Here is a 25,606-nt window from a genome sequence, read left to right as displayed (position 1 = left end):
GTGGGTACAACCAGATGCGGGGTGTCTGTACCTGAGACTGCTATAGCACCACCCGATTGCAGGTTCTAAATGCCACAGGCTGGATTGTGACTCATCTCTCCCCTTCCCCCACATGTCCCTTTCTACCCATTTAGAGACCCTAAACTCACATGCACATTGAATTTGGTGAATCTGTCCCTTCAAAAGGGAAAACTCACTCTGAACTATGGAACTTGGTTCAGGGAGTTGACAGCTTGCCAAGCAGGGAGGATGTGTCCTATTTACTATTTATAAAGTGTACCACCCTGGCTGTTGGTCAGAGGCCGCACCCATTGGGTTCCCAGCTGTCTGTCCCCATCTTATGCCAAGTAGTGCTGTGTCAGGTTCTTCCTTGGTATGTGAGGCATAGTATAGATTTCGTTCATATACGCTGCTGGATGCCCCTCAGATTACTATTCTCTTAGGATCCTGAAGAGATGCCCTTTTTTGGTTTAGTTTTTGACTTTTTTTTTTTTTAATGGTATAATGTATGTTCTTAAGAACACAAGTCTAAAGTGTACAACTTGAATTTTCTTTTTTTGCAACTAAAAATCTTTTTTAAAGATTTATTTTGAGAGAATGTGCACAAGCGGTGGGGGGGGGGTTGGGCAGAGGGAGAGGGAGAAGCAGGCTCCCCCCTGATCAGGGAGCCCAGTGTGGGGCTCAATCCCAGGACCCTGGGGTCATGCCCTGAACCAAAGGCAGACTCTTAATGACTGAACCACCCAGGTGCCCCTGCAACTAAAATTTTTATATATATAAACATTTGTATGTATCTGACTGGTTTCAGTTGGGAGTTGAGCTATTATGAATTTGGGGGGATAAAGGATTTATTACAGAGATTAGACCTTACACAATTGAGGGAGGAGTTGGGAAAGTGAAGGTACAGATAGATTGGGGTATTGGAGTCAGAGAAGAGTCACTAACCAGTCTGCCTGAAGCATCAGCATGAGAGGACAAGCCAGAGGCTACAGGGAAGTCCAAGAAGCCTGCTACATCCATTTCTGGGGCGGGGCCACCTACAGAACTTTGTGGGAAGCCATTGCCTCTGGGCAGCTACTGTCCATTCTGGTCCACAGCCAGGTGTCTGGTGGTAGGCCTGGGGCTGTTGTTGGGTCAGCGGGTCACCAATGAGATGGAAGAGCAGTGTAGGGGAAAACAAGGACCTGCTGGAACCTGCCAGGCATCTCTGTCTCTGTCTATTACCACATTTTTTAAAAAAGATTTTATTTATTTATTTGACAGAGAGAGACACAGTGAGAGAGGGAACACAAGCAGAGGGAGTGGGAGAGGGAGAAGCAGGCTTCCCACAGAGCAGGGAGCCCAATGCGGGGCTCGATCCCAGGACCCTGGGATCACGACCTGAGCCAAGGGCAGACGCTTAACGACTGAGCCACCCAGGCACCCCTGTCCGTTACCACATTTGACTGCTAAGGCCTTCAGAGAGTAATGGCCACTAATTCAATTCCATTTTCTAAATCTCATGCGAGTTCCTTTTTTGGCCAATTCGAACTTGGAACCCTAACTGGGGATTCTGGGGAACATAGTTCCCAGCTTAACCAAGCTGACACAGCACTGTCCAGCACACCATCCAGATCAGGATTCCAAAGGCCCCCTCCTGCCCCTTCCCAGAAGGTAATACCACCCCACCACTCCCAATCATTATTTTGACCGACTTATGCACATAGATTTGAATTGCGTTTGCTTGTGATCGTTATATAAATGGAGTCATGCAATATGATCTTTTTGTGTGTGTGCCTTCTTTGCTTACCATTGATCTATGAGTTCATCTGTATTACACATTGCAGTGGTCCATTCTTTTTCACTGCTGCATAGTATTCCACTATAGGAGTTTAACTGCTGTTTGTTTCTCATTTTGCTATTTTTGGTCATTTGGGTTGTTTCCATTTTGCAAGTATTATGAATAAAGCTACTATAAACATTCTTGTATTTATCTTTTGATCAACATAGACATTTTATTTCTTTTGGATGTATCTTCAAGAATAGAATTTCTGAGCCTTATGGTTAAATGTATGTTTTGCTTCAGGAACTACTGCTGAGCAGTCTGCAAGGTGGTTGTGCCAGTTCATGCTGTGAGTGTCTGAGAGTTCAGGTGTTCCATATCCTTGACTACCCCTGGTATTATCAGTCTTTCATTTTAGTCATTCTAATGGGTGTGTAATAGTATCTCATTATGGTTTTGCTTGACATTTTCCGGATAACTAATGATATTGGGTGCCTGTTCAGATGTTTTTTGGCAACTTGGATGTCTTATTTTTTGAAGTACCTGGTCAGATCTTATGCTTATTCTTCATTGGGTGTCTGCATCTTTCTTATTAGTTTGTAGAAATCCTTCACATCGCTGGGTATGAGATTTTTCTCAGTTACAAGTAGCCTTTTGGTTTGAAGGAGGCATGTTCCTTCTGAAACAGTGAATAGGTGGGACTTCAGACATGTTTGAAGAGGGAAGCCTTTGAAAAAAATGTGGTCATTTATTGCTCTTTTCTCAGGGAATTAATACAATGCAGGACTGGAAGTTAGCAACCCAACCTACATGTGGTTTTAAAAATAAAATATTGGACCCACAAATATTTCTATTGCTTTTTAAAAATACAATTTATCTTGAGCACTCAAAATATATACTCACAAACCAAACATTTAACTCATTCCATAAAGATTTGAATGTTTGTTGTGGATCTGACTCAGCTAAAAGCTGAGGATAGAAACCTAACTATGACACTTGCTAGCTTCCAAGAGCACGGAGTCCAGTGGGAAGTATTTGAGGAACAGAGGAGAGATCCATACCTAGGAAGAAGGAAACAGCAAAGTTTGGCAGAGAAGCGCTCAGAGAGAATGGAAATTGAAGCCCTGGTAGATGAGTAGGTTCGTATTCATCATCTACCTTGGTTTAGAGAAGATTGAAAGAGTTTGAATGTGTGTGCATAGGTGGGCAAGCGCTTGTAAGCTGTGAAAACAAGATATACAGGAAAGAGCATAGCATGTTCCTGGAGCAGTCAGCAGATGTGAATGGCTGAAGCATGGAGTGCACGATGGGAGGTGTAGAGAGTGATGAGGATGGGGGTGAAGCGGGTGCCAGCATGGGCTGGCAGCCAAGGAGTTTAGTCTTTCAGGAAAGTGGTGTCTTTCAGAGTTTGAAAACAGGAGATGGCGTGATTAGATTTGTTTAGAAAGATCACTTTGAAAGAAATGTGATATATGAATTGGAATTTCAAACTTGAGACAGGGTCTATAAACTTGTACACCCATGTTCATAGCAGCATTATTGACAATAACCAAAAGATAGAAACAACCCAAGTGTCTATTGATGGATGAATATATACAGATAGTGGAATATTATTCAGCCATAAAAAGGAATGAAGTTCTGGTACATGCTATGATGTCAATAAACATTTGAAAACATTATGCCAAGTGAAAAAAAATATTATATGTTCTACTTGTATAAGGTACCTTAGAATAGGCAGATTCATAGAGAAACTTGAATAGAGATTACCAGGGGATGGAGGGGAGGGGACATGGGGAGTTATTGTTTAATGGCTTACAGTTTCTTTTGAGGGTGATGAAAACGTTCTGAAAATAGTGGTAATTGTTATACAACATTGTGAATTTACTTAATGCCACTGAATTGTATACCTAAAAAAATGGCTAAAATGGTAAATTTTATGTTATATGTATCTTACCACAAAAAATAAAAATTGAAAACCCACCTTGAGGCAGGATCTACATCTAGGAGATCTAAAGGTGCATCTTGATTGTTGTAGGAATCAAGGTAGAGATAATGAACTTCAAGGCAATGAATTTGAAAAGGAAGGGATATATGAGAGAAATTTGGGAAGACCAAATGGGAATGTATCTTGTACTATCCTGTGTTCCTCGAGTACTTAGCATAGTATAATCCCCATCTCCCTTTTTTCCGCCAGTGAGAAGGACTTGGGAAGTAAGGCAGATGTGGAGGCTGACACCTGGAATTCTGGCTCTGGTGGGTGGTGGTTTTATACGAGGGTTACTATTCAGGGTGGGGGGACAAATTTGGAAGAGAAGATGAAGAGTTCTGTTTTGAGTACCTGAGTTGGAGGCGCCCTGACATATTCTGATAGAGATGTCCAGGAGGGAGTTACAAAAATGGTGCAGAATGAAATAAAAGGAAAAAAAAGGCCAAGGGCGGAATCCTGGGAGCTCTCATTATTTATCAATGTGGCAGAAGTTGGAGGAGCAACCCAAGAGAGACCAGGGGAGGAGAGTTCAGTTGTGTAATCCTCTGTCTTTTGCTGGATTGGCTTTCTGATTGCTCTTAATGGAGTCAAAATGTTCTCTTGGGGTATTCCCTCACCAAGCCAGGTTGTCCTTAGCAGGGCCCACACGTCTGGAGTGCTGAAGGTGAGTATAGTAAAATGCACTCAGAGAAGCATATTCATGTCTAAGCAGTTCACTTGTGTATTGGGAAGTTGTAGACCTTTTGTCTTCCAACCTTTCCTAATTTTCTGATTCCATCATCCCTTCATTTCTTCTTTTGTTTTTTATTCTGCATATGAAGAAAAATTGACAGCTTTTGAGCAACATCAATCTCAGGATAAAAGACATCTATAAAACCCTACAATCCCGTGGGTAAAATTAAAGAAGCCTATATGTTTATGTTTTTAAAAAAGGTTAATGCATTTTTTCATAAATTTCATTTCTTTTGTTTGATCGGTGATTTGGAAAATTATTGGATTTGGGATTCATGACCTGTTGCTTTACACTGTGCTTTTGAAAGCGCACAGCTGTCAAGGAGGGAGTGACAGTGTCTGCTTCAAAATTTATTTGAAATATGTTTGATTCTTTTGCCCTAGTACTTAAAATCTGTCCTGCTAAAAAGAGATTTGTGCAGTAGTACTACTGAGACATCGTTGGGGGAGGATGCCAGAAAATGTGAACAGATTAAGGGATTCTTACTTTTAGTTTGGGAAGCACTATTCTCAGCATTAGTTACTTCTTTAAAAAAATTGTGTAAGTTTCCAGGTCCAGCCAAGTGCTTTTCAGGCAAGACAGCTGTGGCTTCCCTTCTGTGGCTTACTCTGAGTTCCTTTCGTGGTGCTGAATTGGCAGCAACAGCAAATGGATACTGACCTCCCTCTTCATATCCTTCAGCCTCTTCAGCCATAATCATGACTGACTAAACCATAAACATCTTCAGGTTTGGGAGTTATTAAAAAGCCTCCCTGAAGTGATGGAAATGTTCTGAAACTTGGTTTAGTGGTGATGGTTGTTGCATAGCTTGGTAAATTTACTAAAAATCATTGAATTGTACACTTAAAACAGGTGATTCTTAGTGTATGTAAGTTACACCTCACCAAAGTTGTTTAGAAAAACATCCCCTCCAATCCTGAGGACTGCAACCATTACTCCTGCCTAAGTGCTACTCTTTTTGGGCAACCTACTCAAAGTCCTCATGGCTCTTGGCCAAGTCCTGCAGGGTTCTATCAGGAATTTGGCACAGCTTGTGGCTCTCGCCTGGCTCCTCTCCACTTGCTCTGCCCTGTGCATCCAGCACCTAACCTGGTTGGACTACCAACCAGTTCCATTTCTTTTGTGAGGCTAAAAGGTGAGAAGTTCAGGCTCTCTCGGGCCCAGTTTGTGGTTTATTCTGATCTGATGCATCTTATTTTCCTTTGCTCTTTGGCCATTTTATTGCTTTGTTAACACCCAGGTTACAGCGTAAGCAGGATATTTCAGTTAAACTAAAATCTGGCAGTATGGCCATTTCTCAGCAGTTCCATCTGAAGGTTCAGTGGGAGAAAAGGTTAAGTAATGATTCCAGTTGTCTGTATATTTTCTAACCTCTTTATCCTCTTCTGCTTTCTTCCCCAAATTGTCTAGATGATTGAAAATGAGGTAAAAATGGGGCACCTGGGTGGCTCAGTTGGTTAAGCGTCTGCCTTTGGCCCAGGTCATGATCCCAGGGTCCTGGGATTGAGTCCCATATCGGGCTCCCCGCTCAGCAGGAAGCCTGCTTCTCCCTCTCCCACTCCCCCTGCTTGTGTTCCCTCTCTTGCTGTGTCTCTCTCTGTCAAATAAATAAATAAAATCTTTAAAAAAAAAAAAAGGTAAAAATGTCTTCCTGCCTTCACCCCAAATGCCACTCTGCCCAGTTGGAGTGCAGTAAAGTTTGGTTCACTATTTGATTATTACTGACTTTCTCTTCAGGAGCCATAAGCTTCATGATAGCAATGATCTTGCCCGCCATCACTGTTACTAGCAGGAATTGAGGCTTTAATATGAACAAGTGGGTTAAATTGCCCCACAGAAGGTGGGCAGCCAGAGCACAAAGAGGGGCTGCCTGGTTTGATGTCATCCTAGTGTGAAAATTATTGAGTTCCTGCTGCCCTCACACTGTACTTGGAGGTACTCTGGTGCTTCCAGTCAGATGCCTTCTGAAACACAAGATTGCTTAGTTAAGGGTCTTTTAACACAAAGTCTTTAGGTTTGTCATGCCCAGTATTTGGATCAAAATATTTAAGTTAGAATGCATTCACTTTTTTTTGTCCCAAAGTGAGTGATATTTCTAAAGGTGGTATACTTAATACTCAAAAGGGGAACCTTAGAGGGTGAGATGTGCCCACCTCACCTTGTAATGCTTGGTATTGAGTAGTCTTGACTCATGGCTACAGGCATAGAAGTCTTCCAGTTCGTGAAAGGACAGGTGGCATCTTTTGGTGCCTTCCTCCCAAGGATGGCTTCCCTGGAGTTGGACCTGCCTAAGCCACAATGGTGAGAGGGTCAAGCAGTAAGTAACACTTTATAATATCCCCTAGGGAGCATTTGGGTTCTCTCGGATTTTAAATTTCAGTCCATGGAGCAAGCCAAAGTGTTTACATTCTGTATGCCAGAGCCAGCAGGTCAATTAGCAGTTTTCCTATGTCTGTAATAAATTAGGCAAGGGTTTGGGGTGCCTGGATGGCTCAGTTGTTAAGTGTCTGCCTTCGGCTCAGGTCATGATCCCGGGGTTCTGGGATTGGGCCCTGAATCGGGCTCCCTGCTCAGCGGGAAGCCTGCTTCTCCCTCTTGCACTCCCCCTGTTTATGTTCCCTCTCTCGTTGTGTCTCTCTCTGTCAAATACATAAATAAAATCTTTAAAAAATAAAAAATAAATAAATTAGGCAAGAAAATCAGGTGGTGGGCAAGGAGCAGCTTGTAACCTGACACTCTGCTCCTGCCAAACCAGAGAAGGCTGCCTGATGGCGGCCCTGGGCCTCTTGGCCATCCGATGTTGGCATTTTAGGACAGGGGTGGACAGGGAATATAGTTTTTAGGCTCTTTTGGGGCTATATCACCTAAACTCATTGGCATGAAATAAGTAAAGATTAATTAATCTTCTGTAGAAAAACTCGGTAGGTTGCTGGCTTTGAGCCCTGAGTAGTGGAATTTTGGAGCCCAAAGGTCTCATGGCAGTTGGTCTTTGATGAATGGTCTTTGGGACAATAGAAACTAATATTTTGGCAGTCCTTCAGCAACACCCTGGACAGGGTGGGATCATCCCCAGGGGCTGGGGATGGTGCAGGTAGGGAGTAGTTGTGGGCTGTACACTTTAAAGACCCTGCCAGAGTGTAGCTTGGGGAATTTTTAATATTAAACATAAAAAAGAAAAGCTTGTTATTCTCTTTCTTTGGATGTTTCATTTCTAACCAAATGGACTCTTTCCCATGTGAAGGAGTTAGAGATATGTCTGTGGGAGTGATCATCTCATGTCAGAGCTCAACAAGAATCAGAGTAGAGTGAGGGATTGGCCTTGAGCATTTGACACAGAGAAGATTTCTGTTTCTCACTGGGGAAATTATGTCTCAGTCCCATACCCTTTTAAGCTAATTCAGAAGGGAAAGTATATTCTATAGAGCTGATTTAAAATCAGCCCTCTTGGTTTATTTCTGCTTTGGAGAGAACAACTCAAGTGGTTTTTGTTTTTGTTTTTGTTTTTAAAGTGGTTGAAAAAAAACATGGCCTTGGAACCAGGTAGCTTCCACTCCTTGTGGCCTGGAGCCAAGGCAGACCTAGTTGGTTCACTTGGTGCATGGAGTTGAGGTGGAGAGTGCACATCTACCTTGCTAGAGAATTAAGATCTCTTTGTTAGCTGTCAGCCTCCTGAAACAGCCTCTCTTACCACTCCTGTGTTACAGCCACTCTTCTCAGAAGAGTGCGTACTTTACTTGCTTTGTCTCTCCCTTCTTTCCCCTTTCCTGTCTCCAAGAACCCTAGGTGGCATCCAGTGAATGTTTTTTCTTTAGACTCTCTAACTTTGGGAGCTTCAGAATCACAGTTCCAGTGACGTAGGGATCATTTGGTATCTGAAAAAGGTAAATATCATTCTGGAATGTGAATTGAAAGTAGTAATCCTTTTTATAATCAGGAACTGTCCAGAGATGCCTTAGGGACCTCAGCTTTGGCCACTTCCTTGTCTTTTTCTCACTCCCTAAATCAATAACAAGTTAGTAACAAACTAATCATCACACAAATACCCCCCTTTTTTAAAGGTGTTTATTTATTTGAGAGAGAGAGAATGAGAGAGAGCGCACAAGAAGTGAGAGGGTCAGAGGGAGAAGCAGACTCCCCGCTGAGCAGGGAGCCCGATGCAGGACTTGATCCCGGGACTCCAGGATCATGACCTGAGCTGAAGGCAGTCGCTTAACCAACTGAGCCACCCAGGCGCCTTACCTTTTCCCCTTTTCTATACTTCTGTGACAGTAAACATTGTGGCCCAAGTAAGCCTTTCATTTATCTTTTTCCTTCTTTCCTGGCACCTGCTTTTCCACTAACATGTGTACTAAGTGCAATAAAAATGAATCATTCTTCCTCCTAACTAGTATCACATGAGTAATGGGTAGACAGAAATGGACATAATTCCAGAGCTATTGGTAAGTGTTGAAAGAGAGATATGTATCAAGGTGAGAAGAGACACAGAGGGGGAAGTGATGAACTTTGGCAGGGGGTTGGGTAGGTGGGGTCATTTCAAGTGGACAGGGAGAAAGGACATACTAGGCAAAGGGGAATGACATGAACAAAGTTGAAGAGGTTTGTAAGAGTGGGGTACATCCCAGTAACTACAAGTGTGACTGAAGAAAATGGTTTGTGTTTGAAGTGTAGGAAATAAGGCTGGTGCTAGATCTTGATGGACCTTCTGAACCTTGCTGATGGTTTGGATTATTTTCTAAAGATAGTGGAGGGCTGTAACATGATCACATTAGAGGCAAAGAATCACACTTGCTATTAAATAAGAACACTCTGGCACTCGTGGAGGATGGATCAGAGGGCAATTAAGATTAAAAGGCTAGGGGCACCTGGGTGGGTCAGTCAGTTAAATGTCTGCCTTCAGCTCAGGTCATGATCCCAGGGTCCTGGGATTGAGCCCTGCTCAGTGGGGAGTCTGTTTCTCCCTCTGCACCGCCCCCCCCCCCCGCGCTTGTGCTCACGGGATCTCTCTCTCTCTGTCTCTCAAATAAAGAAAACATTTAAAAAAATATTAAAAGGCTGTATAATATAGTCTAAGCTAGAAATTGTGGATGCTTTCACCAAGATAATGGTAGTGAAAATGAACTCTATAAATAGAAGTCCTAGAGAGTTAGAATCAACAGGACTTTGCATTTGGTTGATTGGATTGAGAGGTGAAGACAGAGAAGGGTCTGAGATGACCCCAAATTTCTCTTTGGTTGGTGGATGGTTGTGGCATTAGACTATATAAAATGGTTAAATTGGGGGAAGAGAGCAGAAATTTTGGATAACTCAGTCTGAGGTAATATGAGATGTCTAGGTGAAGAAGCAAGGCCACAAAAGATAAAAGTTTGGGGTCATCTGATTTTATGAAAGACAGGGACAGATGCAATCACTGGAGCCATTTGAGAGAGCTGAGCAGCAATGAAAATAGTAGGAAAAGCAAGAGATGGCGCCAAGGGAGGGGCAGTTCCTAGGAAGAGCTACTGAGAGGGAACAAGTAAGACCAGGCTTGAAGTGTTTGAGCCTTTCACAATTACGAAGCCATTGTCGACCTCAGTGGAGTGATGGAGACAGAAGCCAGATTGGAGAGGGAATGAAAAGGTGGACAGAGGAAGCATTAAGAGGTCATGAAGTGGTGACAGAAGAGTAGACTGCTTTTTCAGAAAGCTCAGTTATGAAAGCAAGAGGGAGAGGTTGGTCGGCTGGAGGGCATACAGGTTTAGTGGTGTGTGTGTGTGTGTGTGTGTGTGTGTGTGTGTGATGGGAGAGACTCCAGTATATAAATGTATGATGGATGTATGATGGATGGATGGTGGTAATGATTCTACAACACATGGATGTGCTTAATGCCACCAAGCTGTACACTTTCAAATGGTTAAAATGGGGCGGGTGGGGGGGAATATATGCTAGTAGATGGAGCCAGATTCAGAGGAGAACCACATGGATGGGCTGGAGAGCCTCTGGCTGGTGGGACCTTTCTCTGAGACGGGAGAGCAGGATGGTGAGGGCATCCTTTACTCTCTTCTTGACCATGTGAGAGGCAAGGGCATTGAGAGTGGAAGAGGGGATGGAGCAGGGGACCTGAGAACACAGAACCAGAGGTACAAGAACCAGAGTGGGTTCTGTGAAAGAATTGCTGGGTAGGATTGAGGCCCCACCTGTGGTTGGAGGTGATGGTGCGGTATAGCCACGTCAGTCTGCACTACTGACTTTTTTTTCTTTCTTTCCAGCAGTTTAGAAAAGTTGTTTTTGTCCCATCCCCATTCCACTTCTGCAGCTGGTATTTCAAGTGTCACGCTGTGTTTCCCTCTCTACCTCTCCACCTAATCTCTGGGCAACCTTATCGGAAGCTGGTGAATAGTGAAACACACAATAACCCTTTGGCTCCCCTTTGTTATCCTGCCTTGAACGAAAAAGTGCTGCCTTTTCAGATACCCTGGGCTTAAGACAGGTTTGTGGTTTTCTGATGCAGATTTTAAAAATACACACACAACTTGGATTTAGAAATATTATGGTGCTTAACTGAGTGTTGCTGGAGTGGTGGGGCATGGGAGGGATGGGGTGGCTGGGTGATAGACATTGGGTAGGGTATGTGCTATGGTGAGCGCTGTGAATTGTGCAAGACTGTTGAATCACAGATCTGTACTTCTGAAACAAATAATGCAACATATGTTAAGAAAAAAGAAAAAGAAAAAGATAGCAGGAGGGGAAGAATGAAGGGGAGTAAGTTGGAGGGGGAGACGAACCATGAGAGACCATCGTCTCTCTGGTTCTGAAAAACAAACTGAGGGTTCTAGAGGGGAGGAGGGTAGGGGGTTGGGTTAGCCTGGTGATGGGTATTAAAGAGGGCACATTCTGCGTGGAGCACTGGGTGTTATGCACAAACAATGAATCATGGAACACTACATCAAGAACTAATGATGTTATGTATGGTGATTAACATAACAATAAAAAATTTAAAAAAAAAGAAATATTATGGTGCTTTGCTTACCTCTCTAGGGAAGTGGGCTGGGGGCTGTTGTGTAGCATTTCATGACACTGATACCACTCTTCTTTTCTAGAACCCAGTTTCTTTTTATAGGGGACAGTAACTTTGAACCTATTTGGCTGTTGAAAACAAAGCTGCCTTCAGGTCTTGGCTCCTGTCCTGCTCTCCTCTACTGCTGGCGGGTCCTGAGCTGGGTGCAATGACCTGCTGGGCAGGGCATGTATAAGGCAGGTCTTGTGCAAGCAGGGGGAGGGGCAGGCAGAGGGAGAAGCAGACTCCCCGCTGAGCAAGGACCCTGGGATCATGACCTGAGCCAAAGGCAGATGCTTAACCAACTGAGCCACCCAGGCATCCCTGGATTGTTATTTTTAAATGAACTAATAACTTTTGGATTTTTTTCTCTTTTAAGCTCAAATACATTAAATATGGATAGATCTTTGGGCCCTCAATATTTTTAAGAGTATAAAGGAACCCTGAGACCAAAGTTTTGTGAAATGCTTCTACAGGGCCTTGTAGGCCATTGTAAAAATGTTTGTTTTTTTCCTAAAATGGGAGCTATAACCATGGCTCTGGCTGAGTCAAACAATGAAATTTAGTGAAAGTGGTTAAAAGATCCTGATGGGTCTTGAAAACAAAGCACATAAATATAGGGCGAGGGAGACATATTTTAGAAGCAACACATCAATAATAAGAATTTGGAGTTGTACTATACAGTATGTGTCAACAGTTTAGGGTACATTTCAGTCAAGCTCTTTGCTTTTTTTTTTTTTTTTAAGATTTTATTTATTTGAGAGAGAGAGAATGAGAGACAGCACGAGAGGGAAAAGGGTCAGAGGGAGAAGCAGACTCCCTGCTGAGCAGAGAGCCTAATGCGGGACTCAATCCCGGGACTCCAGGATCATGACCTGAGCTGAAGGCAGTCGCTTAACCAACTGAGCCACCCAGGCGTCCAAGCTCTTTACTTTTTTAGTTGGGCTCACATTCTGCTGGAGGAGATGGACAATAAGCAAATAAACCACATACTGTGTCAAGTGATAACAAATGCCAGAGGAAAAATAAAGCAAGGGTGATAGGAGACTGGTGTTCTTTCATGTAAGTGGTCAGGAAAAGTTTGACTAATAAGGTGGTATTTGAGCAAAGATCTGAAGAAAGTGAGGAAGAAACCATGTAGCTGTCTGGGTGGAGATCATTATGCAGAGAGACAAGGAAGGGCAGAGACTCTGGATGCGCAGCCTGCTGAGGGTGCTTGATGAACAGGAAGAGGCCAGTCTAGCTAGAGCCTAAAGAGCATAGGGGAGAGTGGTAGGACATAAACAAGGAGATATGGAAGTGGGGGCAGGTCCCTCAAGGCCTTATAGCCATTGTAAGGACTTTGGATTTAGCTATGGGGTGGGAAGCCATTGGTATACTTCTGTTTGAGCAGAGGTATATCACCTTATTTGACTCACATTGAAGTGAATGCTAGGGCTGCTATATAGAAAATATTCGGGGTTGGGGGGGTGGGATTTGGACAGTGGAAGCGGAGAGAGGCAGTAATCCAAGTAAGAGATGATAGTGACTTTGGCGAAGGTGGTAGAAGGAGAGATGGTGAAAAGTGGTTGGATTTGGGCTGTATTTTGAAGATAGACTGAAGTTACTGAGGAATTGACCATGAGATGTGACAGAAATTAGGATAATTCTAAGGTTTTTGGATTGAGTGACTAGGTAGGTGGATGGTGTTGTCATTTGCTGAGATGCAGAATACTAAGGAAGAAGCAGGCTGAGGGTAGGAATGGGAACCAAGAGCTTGGTTTTGTGTATGTTGAGTTTGAGATGCCTGTCAAATACCCAAGTAGAAATGTCAAATAAGCAATTGGTTATTGCTTCAGAGAGAGAAAATAAATATTGGAGCACCATCAACTATCTCTACTATGAAATGGTGCTTAAAGCCATGGGACTGGAGGATTTTCAAAGTGGATTGTGTCTCATTAATGGGTCATGAAATCAATACAGTGGGAATCAGTAATTTTTTTTAATGAAATAGAATACAAAACATCAGAATATCTCAGTAGTAAGGATAAATTTTGTGAAGGTTTTAAAAAGTTATATTTACAGAGAGATAACTGTGTGTACAATTTATAAAAATTTTTTAAGCAACCAATGATGTTTAGGGAGTAGATGTAGATTGAGAAGAGTGCCCAAAGACGAAGTGATCCTGTGGCCATTTCAACATGCAGTGTGAGGGACAAGCAGAGGACATGGGGAAGTAGCCAGTGAGGTAAGAGGAGAGCCAAGAGAGTGGTGTCCTAGAGGCAAAGAAGAAGGAATGACCAGCTGTGACTCACGCTGTGGGTAGGTTGAGGAAACTAGGATTGAGAATTGACTGTTAGATTTGACAGTAGGGAAATGATGCATGTCCTTGATGAGATGTCTCTGTGGAGTGGTGGGGAAGAAGCTAAGTGCTGTAGGTTCAGAAGAGAGTGGGAGAAGAGAAAATTGTGACCACAAGCAGTCCTTTCTGGGAGTGGAGTAAGCTAGTCAGAGGAGATGGGGACAGGGCATGGTTTTTAAAGATGAGAGGTGTTACGATGATGAAAATAGTTCAGTTTGGGGGAGGGGGTTGATGCAGGAGAGAGGGACCAGTGCAGGAGGCAGTGCAGTTGAGTAGGAGGGGATGGGATTGGGTGCACAGGTGGAAGGTTGCTTCAGGTAGGCATGTAGATAGTTGTCTGCTCACTGTTACAGGAGGAAAGGCCCATGAGATGAGTATAGACATTAATGATAGGAGCTTGTGGAAGAACGCTAAAGAATGTAAACTGAAAACTATGCCAAAATAGAAATGGTTGAAGCAGAATGTGTAGATAGCAAATACTTGGAAGGTTGTTGTGTAAAATGGAGGAACTAGTTTTGTTCTGGATACCTCTAAGGTAAATTTTGGACCACTGGGTAAAAAAACTATGGGCAGAATGATTTTGGTCTTCTACATAGAAATTGAGTCCTTGGGAAATTAGCATTTCAAGCTGATCAAAGATTGTGAAGACTACTTCCTAAGATAGAAAGTTGCCTGTCATTGGAGGTGTTCCTGTGTTGTGGATGGTACATAGAAAATGCAAGTGTGGGATGGCTGGCTAGGCTAGATCATCTTTTAGATCCTACCCAGCCTTGACCATTGTGTATTTTGTGATTCATGGCAACTGGTAGTGGGCAGACTGGACAACTGAGAAACCCCAAATTCTGTTCCAGGTTAATCTATTGCCAGTTGTTTGTATGTTCTGGGAATGCTTTGGCTGCAGGTCTGTCCCTGGGAGAGGCAGATCATTAAGATATGACAGAGTGAGTGCCTTTCTTTACAGGACCTCAAATTTTTCCCAACAGCTCTACAGTCATCTTTATGGGGGTATTTATGTCCCTTTGGACTGCTGCAGCGTTGGTGTTCTCTGAGCCCCTGTGCTGTAGTTGGCCCTACCTAGCACCCTGCACAGCTGTCAGTTCCTGAGTCTGCACAGGTGTAGGTGGCTTGGTGTCCCATTAGTCAACAAAACCTCATTGAACGTCTATTGTGTGCCTAGAACTGGTAGATAGTACTGAGCAAAGTAGATGGGAGCCCACCCTTGTGTAGAAGAACAGCTTTTTGGTTGTGCTTTCTCACAACTTCAGTGAGCCTTTCTTCCGGTCAGGGGCCCTTCATCACCCTGAGAGCCTTGGTCATAGCAAATGCTCTCAGATTATGGGGCAAGAAGGTGTTGATTTTTTGGTCTCTTTGTAACTCAGCCCTGTCCTCTTGGTAGTGGGTAGGTTGAGGTTCACCTCCTGTTCTGCCCTGAGTTCTTACAATGCATGGAATGGCATTAGATGATTCAAAAATTCTTTGTAATGGACTCCTCAAAGGTGTTGCTGTTGGCTGGGGTGCTAGAGCCCTCCTGAAGAATGCAGACTGGTAAGAACTCTGCTAGTACTATTTTAGTTGCCTAGCCTTTCAGCAGCCAACGGGAAGAATTACTGTGAAACCAGACCGCTCTTACTTCCATTTATGAAAGGGCTCCATTTCAAAGGAGCAGATGCAGTGATAACTTGTGAGAAGAAAAAGAATCCTGCATTGTGTGTCCTTACTACATTTACTCAAAACTGCCTGTCGGTAGCTGGGTAGCGACCTTTGTAGCAGGCAGGGTCTGTCTGTGGTCTGTGTGCACACCGGCAGGTTCTGGCTCTTGGGCAGCAAGGGGCTGGGAGCATGCTTTCTGATGCGCCTTTATTTCTCCAGCTATATTCTCAGGTGGTTTTTCCCGTAATGGTGAGACGTTGGGCTCTGAAGTAGACAGCTCTGGATGCAAAACATGGCTGCGCTGTTTTCTTGCTGTATGAACTTTAAAGCTTTTCAACCTGAAGTTTCCCCATCTGCAAATGGGGGGAATAGATTATACCTCAGAGGAGTGAGGTGAAGATGAAATGACCTGACAGCTAGTAACTATTCACTCAGTACGTTAGCTATTTTTACTATTAGTGATGGAAGTTTTAATACCTGAGTTTGGCAGGAACTTACACAAATCTTATTCCTTTAGGCCTCCACCAATGCAGTTATTGGACCCTCAAGGACAAATGGAATGGAGAGGGTACAGAGCAATGATGGAACAAAGAAAGTTTTGAAACTTTAAAAAAACAAACAAACAAACAAAACTATCTGATCACTCGAGTTCTGGTGTGTGAGCCATTTATTTAGCCAGAGTATAACCTTTTGTTGCTGGGGTTATAAATGACTGGTTAGTAATAACTACCATCACTTACAAGGTCCTGCTATGTACCTAGCACTGCTAAACATTTCACATTCATTACTTCAGTTCCTGCAAAACTCTGTGATCCCGTGGGTATTACGTCATTTTGTAGATGAGGAAACTATTTATAAGAGACCGGCCTCTGGGATTGTTCTTTTTTGGTTGGAGGGGGACATCGTTCTTTTTGACTCCTTGTTTTTCCGGTGTAAAATAAAAAGTTGGAGAAGATATAACATAGGGGCTAGGGCTTTAACCATGTCTTCAGAATTGGAGACTTAGAAGAGAGCACAGAGATCCTGTTGTCCAGGCTTTTTCTCAGCTCCCTCTAGAGAGGGTCATAGCCAAGGATAAGGTGGTATGAGAATTCATAACAAAAGTGCTACATTTTTTTTAATTAAACAATTTTTTAAATTCATTTTTTCCTATTTTATTTTTTAAGAGATTTTTTTATTTACTCATTTGAGAGAGAGAGTGCCCGAGCATGAGCAGGGGGAGGGTCAAAGGAAGAGGGAGAAGCAGGCTCCCCACTGAGCAGGGAGCCCTGATGCAGGGCTCCATCCCAGGACCCCGGGATCATGACCCGAGCCAAAGGCAGACGCTTAACTGACTGAGCCACCCAGGCGCCCCTCCTATTTATTTATTTTTACATCATGATAAATGTGCTCTTTAGTCCCCATCTCCTACTTCACCATCTCTCCACCTCCCCTTTGGAAAAAAGAAAATTACAAAACATAATAAAAACATGAGTGACAGTCGAAAAAGAAATTGCACATGTACAAACCCAGGAATTATAATAGAGTATAATATAACTTAGAATAACATACTTTATAAGCAAAAAACTGAATAATACTGGTTCTTAGAGCAAGAGACTATAAAAAATGGGCAGGAAAATATGAGAAAGAACTTTTGGTAATGAGATCTAAAAATGTTGAAGTTAAAAACTGATTGAACAGCTGATTAGAGAAAATGAATAAATCTAAACATTAAGAGATTATCTAGAATGCAGTATATTGAACAAGGGGAAAACATTTTTTTTATTCAAGTATAATTAACATACAATGTTACATTAGTTTCAGGTGTACAATATGATTCAGCAATTCTATACATTTCTCAGTGCTCATCAAGGTAAGTGTACTCTTGGGGCACCTGGGTGGCTTAGTTGTTAAGCATCTGCCTTCGGCTTAGGTCGTGGTCCTAGGATCCTGGGATCAAGCCCCACTTGGGCTCCCTGCTCCACGGGAAGCCTGCTTCTCCCTCTCCCACTCCCCCTGCTTGTGTTCCCTCTCTCGCTGTGTCTCTCTCTGTCAAATAAATAAAATCTTTAAAAAAAAAAAAAAAGGTAAGTGTACTCTTAATTTCCTTTATCTGTTTAACCCATCCTCCCACCCACCTCCCCTCTAGCAGCCACTAGTTTGTTCTCTCTATGAGTCTGCTTTTTCGTCTTTTTTTGTTTGTTCATTTGTTTTGTTTCTTAAATTCCACATATGAGTGAAATCATATGGTATTTGTCTTTCTCTGACTTATTTCACTTAGCATTATATCCTCTAGAACCATCCATGTTGTTGCAAATGGCAAGATTTCATTCTTTTTTATGGCTGAGTAATACTTAATTGTATATATACCCCACATCTTGATCCAGTCATCTATGAATGGATACTTGGGTTGCTTCTGTATCTTGAAAAGTGCTACATTCTTGCTAGTTGCTCTACTTACAGCATCACTCCCTGTCCAGGCTTACCTTTGCATTTTTAGATAACAACTTTTTGGTAACACAGTAGAAATCTCTGTAACATGTGTCCAATTCTCCTCTACCTTCCCTAGCCACGCAGGCCAAAGTCAGTGCTTTTCCCCAGGACTGGTCCTTCCAGTGTGGAGCTTCTGGGCTCCCATACAGAATCCCTTAAGGAGATTCTGTTCCCCTCATCAGCTCCAAAGAAACATAGTATTTCCACTACAGGTCAGGCTATAGTTACAAAGACCTGGTCCCTGCCCTAGGGAAGCTCTTAGTGGAAGAGAGAGCCATTTAAATAATGGCTTTGCGAACTGACAGTTGCAGATGAGTAATACAATATGACTAAAGAGCAGATCTAGGGTTTGAGGAGGGGCACAGAGGTAGGGTGGGGGCTGGTTTCCTGTGTCCTCAGCATCTTGCTGAGTGTCAGTTTAATGCTAAATAGGATGGGAAGTCAGAAGCGAGCTGAGGATGGAATAGTGCAGAAACAAGAATATAGGAGAAAGACTGCTTTCCTTATTATATTTTAGGTTTGCTTCCTAGGTACCCAGAGAACCTTAGATAAGGTTGTGAGAGATAAGCCGTTGGTGCCAGAGATGGGAAGCAGTAGGAGGCGACAAGGAGTCTCCTTCCCAGACTGTCTGGTTCAGTCAGCTCATTGCCTCCTGAGGTGAGGGCCTCAGTGTTCCCATCCACAGATGATAGTAGCCTGAGAGGCCTTTGTTGCAGAAAGACTAATGAAGAACTCAAGGCATTTGTCAACTTTGGTCTTTGTTTCTGAGACAAAACACAAAGGAATCTCTATAATCTCAAGTGCAGTTTTCATCTAAGTTTCCTCCTAATCACATTCCAAAATCTGCCTTCCTATAGATCTACTTACTCCTAGCATCTATTTAAACAAGTCACACCTCTGACTGAATGGGCTAGGGAAAGAAGCATTTCATAGATTCCTTAATAAGATTCAGAGATTTACACATCTGCAGTGGCTAGGAGAAAATTAACTAAATTTGACTCTGGTTTCATACTCTATTTTTTTTTTTAGAGAAGGAGAGGGAGAATCTTAAACAGTCTCCACACTGGGCATGGAGCCTGACGCAGGAGGGTTCAATCCCACGACCCTGAGATCATGACCTGAGCCAAAACGAAGAGTCAGACACTTAACCAACTGAGCCACCTAGGTGCCCCTGGTTTCATACTCTTGAAGTATAATTCTTAGTTTCTTGCTTTATTTCTCTTTCCCTTTTCATTTTTTTAAAGATTTTATTTATTTATTTGAGAGAGAAAGAGAATGAGTGGGGGGCGGACAGGCAGAAGGAGAGGGAAAAGCAGGGAGTCTGAAGCGGGACCCAATCCCAGGACCCCAGGATCATGACCTGAGCCAAAGGCAGATGCTTAACCGACTGAGCCACCCAAGGTGCCCCTCCCTTTTCTATTTTTAAAGATAGTTCTCACCTCCTACAAATAATCATCCACCTATTCTAAGAGGTAGAGATTGAGTGTTCTCATAACCAGCCATAAGTCAGTGACAGCCTTTTACTCTTGTTGTAAATAGAAATATAAATTCTGTCCTGCATGTACCTCATAGGCTCCCTCTCCAGCATTTTCCTCCACAGCCAAGGAATGTGCAGGGCATCTGAGTCAGCAGTCAGCTGCCACGGGACAAAACATGCAGGATATTGTCCACTGGCAGAAATTGCACCAGTGCCCTGGAAACCTGGCATCATCTCCTCTTCCTCTTCCCTCCTCAGCCTCCTCACTTCCCTTTTCCCTTCCTTCCACACCTTGCTTTTCAGTCCCCAGGATTTCTGGCACCTTCCGGCCAGGTTTCTGGTCTCTAGGTTCCTGTAATTATGAATACGGAATTTTCCCAGGATACTAGCATGTTTGGCACACAGGGACAGTCCAGGAGAGGCCAGGAGGAGCAGGATCTGAGTTGACCTTCAGGAATGAGAGAAATGAGGGCAATAACAGGAATGGCCCTTCTGCAGTTCTCCCCAGCTGCTCTCAGAATGAATCAGAATGCCAGATTCCCCTTGCTAAATGACACAGTCCGGGTCCAGCAGAGTTACAGAGTAATGCTGTAGCACTTGAGAGTGTCTTCCTGCTGTGGTCATTTGACTTGCAAAGTAGGAAAAGTGAGGCAGCCCAGGGGAATTAATCTTGTGTACTCTTACCTTGGGTGCTTGTCACATTGTTCCAGGAGCCAACTTACCTCTATTTATCTGTTCTCATTAGTGACCTACAGGTCACTTCACCTAAGAAATCCCTTAGAGTGGGCATTTAATACTTGACCACTGCTTGGAAGCAGACTCTGCAACTGTCTGGGAGCTGTGGCTGAAACCTGAAAGTCAGCAGAAGGATTGGGGGCCAGTTATTAATGAAGGTGTTCATCTGTGGTGGGGGTTGATTTGGAAATTCTCTGTGCTGGTTAGTAGCTCTGTGGAAGTGAATATTTCAAACAGAGTGGGCTACAGCCAGCCAAGGGGGTGTTAGCTTACAAAGCAGAATTTTTCTTTGAAAATAAATGCCCAAAACACTTCAGGGAGGTGTAAGCCTAAGATAGGCATTGTGATGGGGAAAGGCTTTTTAGAGATAATGTTGCAGGATTTTTTTTTTAAGATTTTATTTATTTGAGTGAGAGCGAGAGAGAGCACACACATGCATGCAAGCTGGGGGAGGGGCAGCGGGAGAGGGAGAGAATCTCAAGCGGACTCCACACTCAGCGCGGAGCCCAGCTCGGGGCTTGATCTCAAGACCCTGGGACCACGACCCAAGCCAAAACCAAGAGTCAGATGCTTAACCAACTGAGCTACCCGGGTGCCTAAAGTTGCAGGATTTTTAATGTGTTGGTTTCAGCAAGAACATCCTGGTACTGAGTGCTCCAAATCTTGGCAAGGAGTGGAAGGTGACTGCAGTTCAGGAACAAAGAGAAATCATTTTCTTCTTTGACAAGAGGCAGAGAGATCAGACAGGTGTTTTCAAAGCTTTCCAAACATTATGACCCCTGGTGGAGTCAAAGTCGACTATGAACACAGGTCGGGCATGCAGGGTCAGGATTGCAAAATGCTGTCTGTTTGCCAAAAAAGCAAATAAGCCACAGAAACCTACACAAGGAAGGCAAGAGGCAATCACTCTGGGACCTTTTTTCTAGTCATTGGTTGTTACCTGTCACCCTTCTGCCTTTGGATAAACACATCTGCTTTTTCTGCCCCTGTAAGACATCTTTTCATTATATACCATTTCTAAGATAAGCCTTGGCGTATAAGAAAAAGAGTGGGCTCTTTTTAGGAACTTTAAAATATTTCTCTTGCTGTGTATTGTTTCCTAGAATAAACTTTATTGAGGGGGAACTGGAGGTTAGTTCCAGTTAATTCCATTTCTTGATGGACTCTTGGCCACGTGGCTACTGAGACAAGCTGTGTTTTTTAGCAGTGTAGTTTTTATATTCAGAGCCAGGAGATTGTTGAGTAAGTATATATCTGAGATGAGAAGCCTAGTCAGTGTGTTCCAGGTGAAGAGTTACCGTCTTCGACTCGGCCTCCACAGTATATGAAGAGTGCCAGGTCTGCTGACATTAAGGGAAAATGTCAGTCCTTTGTGTATAGCTATCACTTTCTCCCGCGAAGCTTAAGACAGGTCTCCTGTTGATTTGGTTTAGCCCTTATAAATATGGTGAGGTGTAGAGAGATGCAGGATGTTACTTCTACTTCACAAAGGGGGATTCTGTTGCAGACGCTTACCCAGTGTAAGAGCCTAGGACAGAACATGGTCCCTTCCATGTCCAGAGCTTGGTGCCCTTCTTCTGACAATTAATTTCATCAGCACATACAGTTTGGTGGCTCCAGTACTCTTGGATTGCTTTACTAGTGAGTCCACTTCTTACTTCTGTACCCCTCCTGACTACAGTGAATCAACACCCCCCTTCCTCTGTCTCCCCCATCTCCAAGAGTGAGTCCTCTTTAAAGTAAAGTTTCAGTGCAGTCCTGTTTTGTCACACTAGTAGTGTGACCATGAGGATTTTCTCAGCACTAAACTTGGAGAACTTCAGATATTGGAAGAGGGAGTTTAGAGACCATCCAGTGTAACGCCTTGTCTTACACAAGGGAAAATCGAGGGCCTGGTGAGGCAAAGTGACTTGTCCAGGGTCATGCAACCAGTATCTGGCACAGGGGGTTCAGAGCCATGTTAGTGCTCATCTCCTTGCTCTGACCCTGCTTCTCTATTCTTACTATGTTTTAGTTTTCACTCTTGGCCCTTTGTCTCCTGCCTCCAGTAATAGTTCTAGGTAGTGATGATACATGAAACGTGGTACAAAATGATGAAACAGACCTAAGGAGTGAGTGCATTAAAGGAGCATGTAAGGTGCGTTCTCCCATCTTAAAGCTTCTATCCACATAGGATGGTGGATATGTAGATGCTTTTAATAAGTGGAAGGTGTAGACATTATCATCACTGTCAAATATATTTGTGGGCAAAATGAAATGGCTATAAAATCTTCCCACGCTGACATGTACCACATGCAGGGGCAGGACTGTTTCAGTCCTTTAAAACCCTACTGACTTCGCCACTTCTGAACTTTGTGCTTCTTAGACTGCTGTGACACTGCCCTTTGGTTCTCTTCAGACCTCTCTCCACTGTGCCTCACAATCTTTTTAGAGAGCTCTTCTTTCTCTGCCAGTTCCTTACAAGTTGATGAGTCCCAGATCTCATCCAGGGCCCATGGCTCTCTCTTCCCATGGGCTCTCCTTTTGTGATTGTACCACTTTTGAAGGTTCAGCTACCACGTGTATGCTAATGACTCCCAAATCTGGGCCTGGGTCCCTGGCTACTCCCCTAAGCTTCAAATACATACCTGACTGCCTAGCAAGTGCCTCTGTTAAGGCAGCTCAGACGTAACAAGCCAAAAGGGAACTCACTACCCTCCCCTTACAAATGAGTTCCTCTATTTTTAATTCATTGGCCTGGTGTCATTATTTACTCAGTGGCCTAAGCTGGAAACCTGGGCATCGTTCTTGAGTCTTTCATCTGTAAAAGTCACTCACTCACAAGCCTTCCTATTTTATTTCTTTTCCTACCTTCTATACTTCTTCCCTGCCTGGCTAACACTGACTTATCCTGCAAGACTCAGCTGTCACCTTTCAGAGGTTTATCTTCAACGAGGACCCATTATGATTAGGTACTCATTGTCTATGTTCCCAAGTCCCTTGTGCCCCTCTCTCTCTAATGACACTTAGCAAAGTACATTTAACATTCTGTTTATGAGTCTGTCTCACCCACTGAACCGTAAGATCCTTGAAAGCAAACACTGTCTTGCTCATCTTTCCATCCCCAGTGTCATCATAGATAGTGCCTGGAGTACAGAAGGTATAGGATATACATTTGTTGAATGAACGGCTATGACACTTCAGAACTCCATTTGAAAAGGAGTTATGTCTCCTAGAAAATGTTTGTAGGTAGAAATTTGGATTTGCTAACCATTCCTTTTTCTTTATTTTTGTTAGATTAATGTGACAGAATCAGGTGGATCAACAGCCATCCCACTGCCCCTTTGTTGGGGGCTGCTGAGAGTGGGGAAGCATGGAGGACAGCAAGAACGAGACAATGAATCGCGCTCATGTCCTCTTCGACCGGTTTGTGCAGGCCACCACCTGCAAGGGGACCCTCAGGGCCTTCCAAGAACTCTGTGACCACCTAGAACTGAAGCCTAAGGACTACCGCTCCTTTTATCACAAGCTCAAGTCCAAGCTTAACTACTGGAAAGCCAAAGCGCTGTGGGCAAAGTTGGACAAGCGGGGTAGCCACAAAGACTACAAAAAGGGAAAAGCATGTACTAACACCAAGGTAAGGGTTTGGCTTCTCCTAGGCCTTGGGGTCACTCACCTAAGGATTTAACCACAAAAGAAAAGATTGTGAGGAGAGATAGGCCAAAGAAGGGGATCGAGTAGAGGTAGACTGGGTGAGAACTAGGCAGAGTCTAGCAGAGACTTAGTACAGAAAGTCAAACTCTGTGGATCCATTACCAGTGTTCAGTTGACTGTTCCATGTTCTAGACCCTGTTCTTATTTCATGTATTCATATACTGAACAGGGTTTCAGCTATTTAAGTACAACCCTGAAGTCAAATGGTATAGGAACTTTTTTTTCCCCCTGAGGGCTCTGTTTTGAATTTCACACTGTTAAGAGGATGCAGGTCGCTTAGCAAAGAAGCCATGCCCTGTTAGCATCCTGTCTGAACATGGCTTCATGATGCCTGGCATGTCATCTTTATAAAGTCATCATTCCATACTCAATGACTAATAAGGTCTAGATAGTATTTGCTAACTTGGTGATCTGCCACTTCCGACCTCTTTTCATCCATATTCCAAAGGTTCGTTTTGATAAGCAAGGGCCTTGTGAACCAAAATATTTCTTTTGCTTTCTTCACAATCTAGGGAAATAGAGTTTTCATGAAACAGGTGAGATAATCAGTCACCTGTGCAGGGGTAGGTAAAGGGAGGTGGAGAAGGAACAATATATTTCCTGCTTTCCTCCTTATGTGAGCACACCTTCTGGGAGAAGTTTGGAGAAAGCTAGCAGGGAAATGAAGCTGCAAATGACTTCATGACTAGATTGTTAATGTCCTTTCACGAGCTTTAATTTGCTCTGTGTAGAGACCTAGAGACCCTCCCCCAGCGGATTTGCCTCCAGGTAGATACTCATCAGCAAAATTCAAGAAAGTCAGAGGCATGACTTTTATGAGTGAGTTGTGGTGTTTTATTAAGAATAATACAAATTAGTTAAGTGTCCATTCTCACCTTGAGTGCTTCTCTAGAATGTGGGTCTTTAAGATCATTTCCCTGGACTTTCAGTCCAAAGATGGTGATTTTAGAACTCTTTTCAGCACATAAAACTTTGGCTCTTGAAAGTTGCCTTCTTGGAATCCTTGAGTGGTAGATTCATTTTAGGACTCTTAATATTGTCTGAACTATGTATTTAATAATCTGTCTCCTTGGACAGAAATCTGCTTGACTTAGAAACATTTCAAAAGGTCCTCTCCTGTTAATAAAAGATGACATGTGATTTTCAAATAGTTTGTTGAAATGAAGACCACTTCAATATATTGCAGATCTAACATGTGCTGGAATAGCAGTTTATTTTTGTGCAGCACTAACAGTTAAGAGTCTCCTCTATCCATAACAATCACCAGCTTTTCTCTCAAGCCATTGCAGATGCTCTCCTGTGACCCAGATGGGTCTGAAGATTTCTTAGGAGAATAGCCTTACTTGGGGGCTTTAGGGAATGATGGTTATGAGATCATGAAACTGTTACAGAAATGTGAGCTTTCCTAAGAGGTGCTACCTTTGCCCTGAAAGTGGCTATGTTTTTCAGTGTCTCATCATTGGAGCTGGCCCCTGTGGTCTCCGTACAGCCATTGACTTATCCTTATTGGGAGCTAAGGTGGTCGTTATTGAGAAACGAGATGCCTTCTCCCGCAACAATGTCTTGCATCTCTGGCCATTCACCATACATGATCTGCGAGGTCTGGGTGCCAAGAAGTTCTATGGCAAGTTCTGTGCTGGAGCTATTGACCATATCAGTAAGTAAAACCAGTCCTCCTGCAAGATCCCACCCCGCCCTCTACCCCCTTGTTCAGTAGAAAGAG

The 25,606-nt window shown here is 43.3% G+C and overlaps 1 protein-coding gene across 1 annotated transcript in view; it reads left to right on the top strand.

Annotated features, from left to right (window-relative positions):
* Window positions 1-25,606, top strand: part of MICAL3 (microtubule associated monooxygenase, calponin and LIM domain containing 3) — a 200,503-nt gene that overhangs the window by 56,512 nt on the left and 118,385 nt on the right. The window contains 2 exon segments of the mRNA XM_027594507.2: window positions 23,467-23,806; window positions 25,333-25,540. Of these exon segments, the coding sequence (XP_027450308.2) occupies window positions 23,543-23,806; window positions 25,333-25,540 (472 nt within the window). The 5' untranslated portion in view covers window positions 23,467-23,542.

The sequence above is a fragment of the Zalophus californianus genome, chromosome 9 (assembly GCF_009762305.2).
Source record: "Zalophus californianus isolate mZalCal1 chromosome 9, mZalCal1.pri.v2, whole genome shotgun sequence".
NCBI lineage: Eukaryota > Metazoa > Chordata > Mammalia > Carnivora > Otariidae > Zalophus > Zalophus californianus.
Note: the sequence above shows the minus strand (reverse complement) of the source record. Positions and strands in the feature narration are given on the sequence as shown.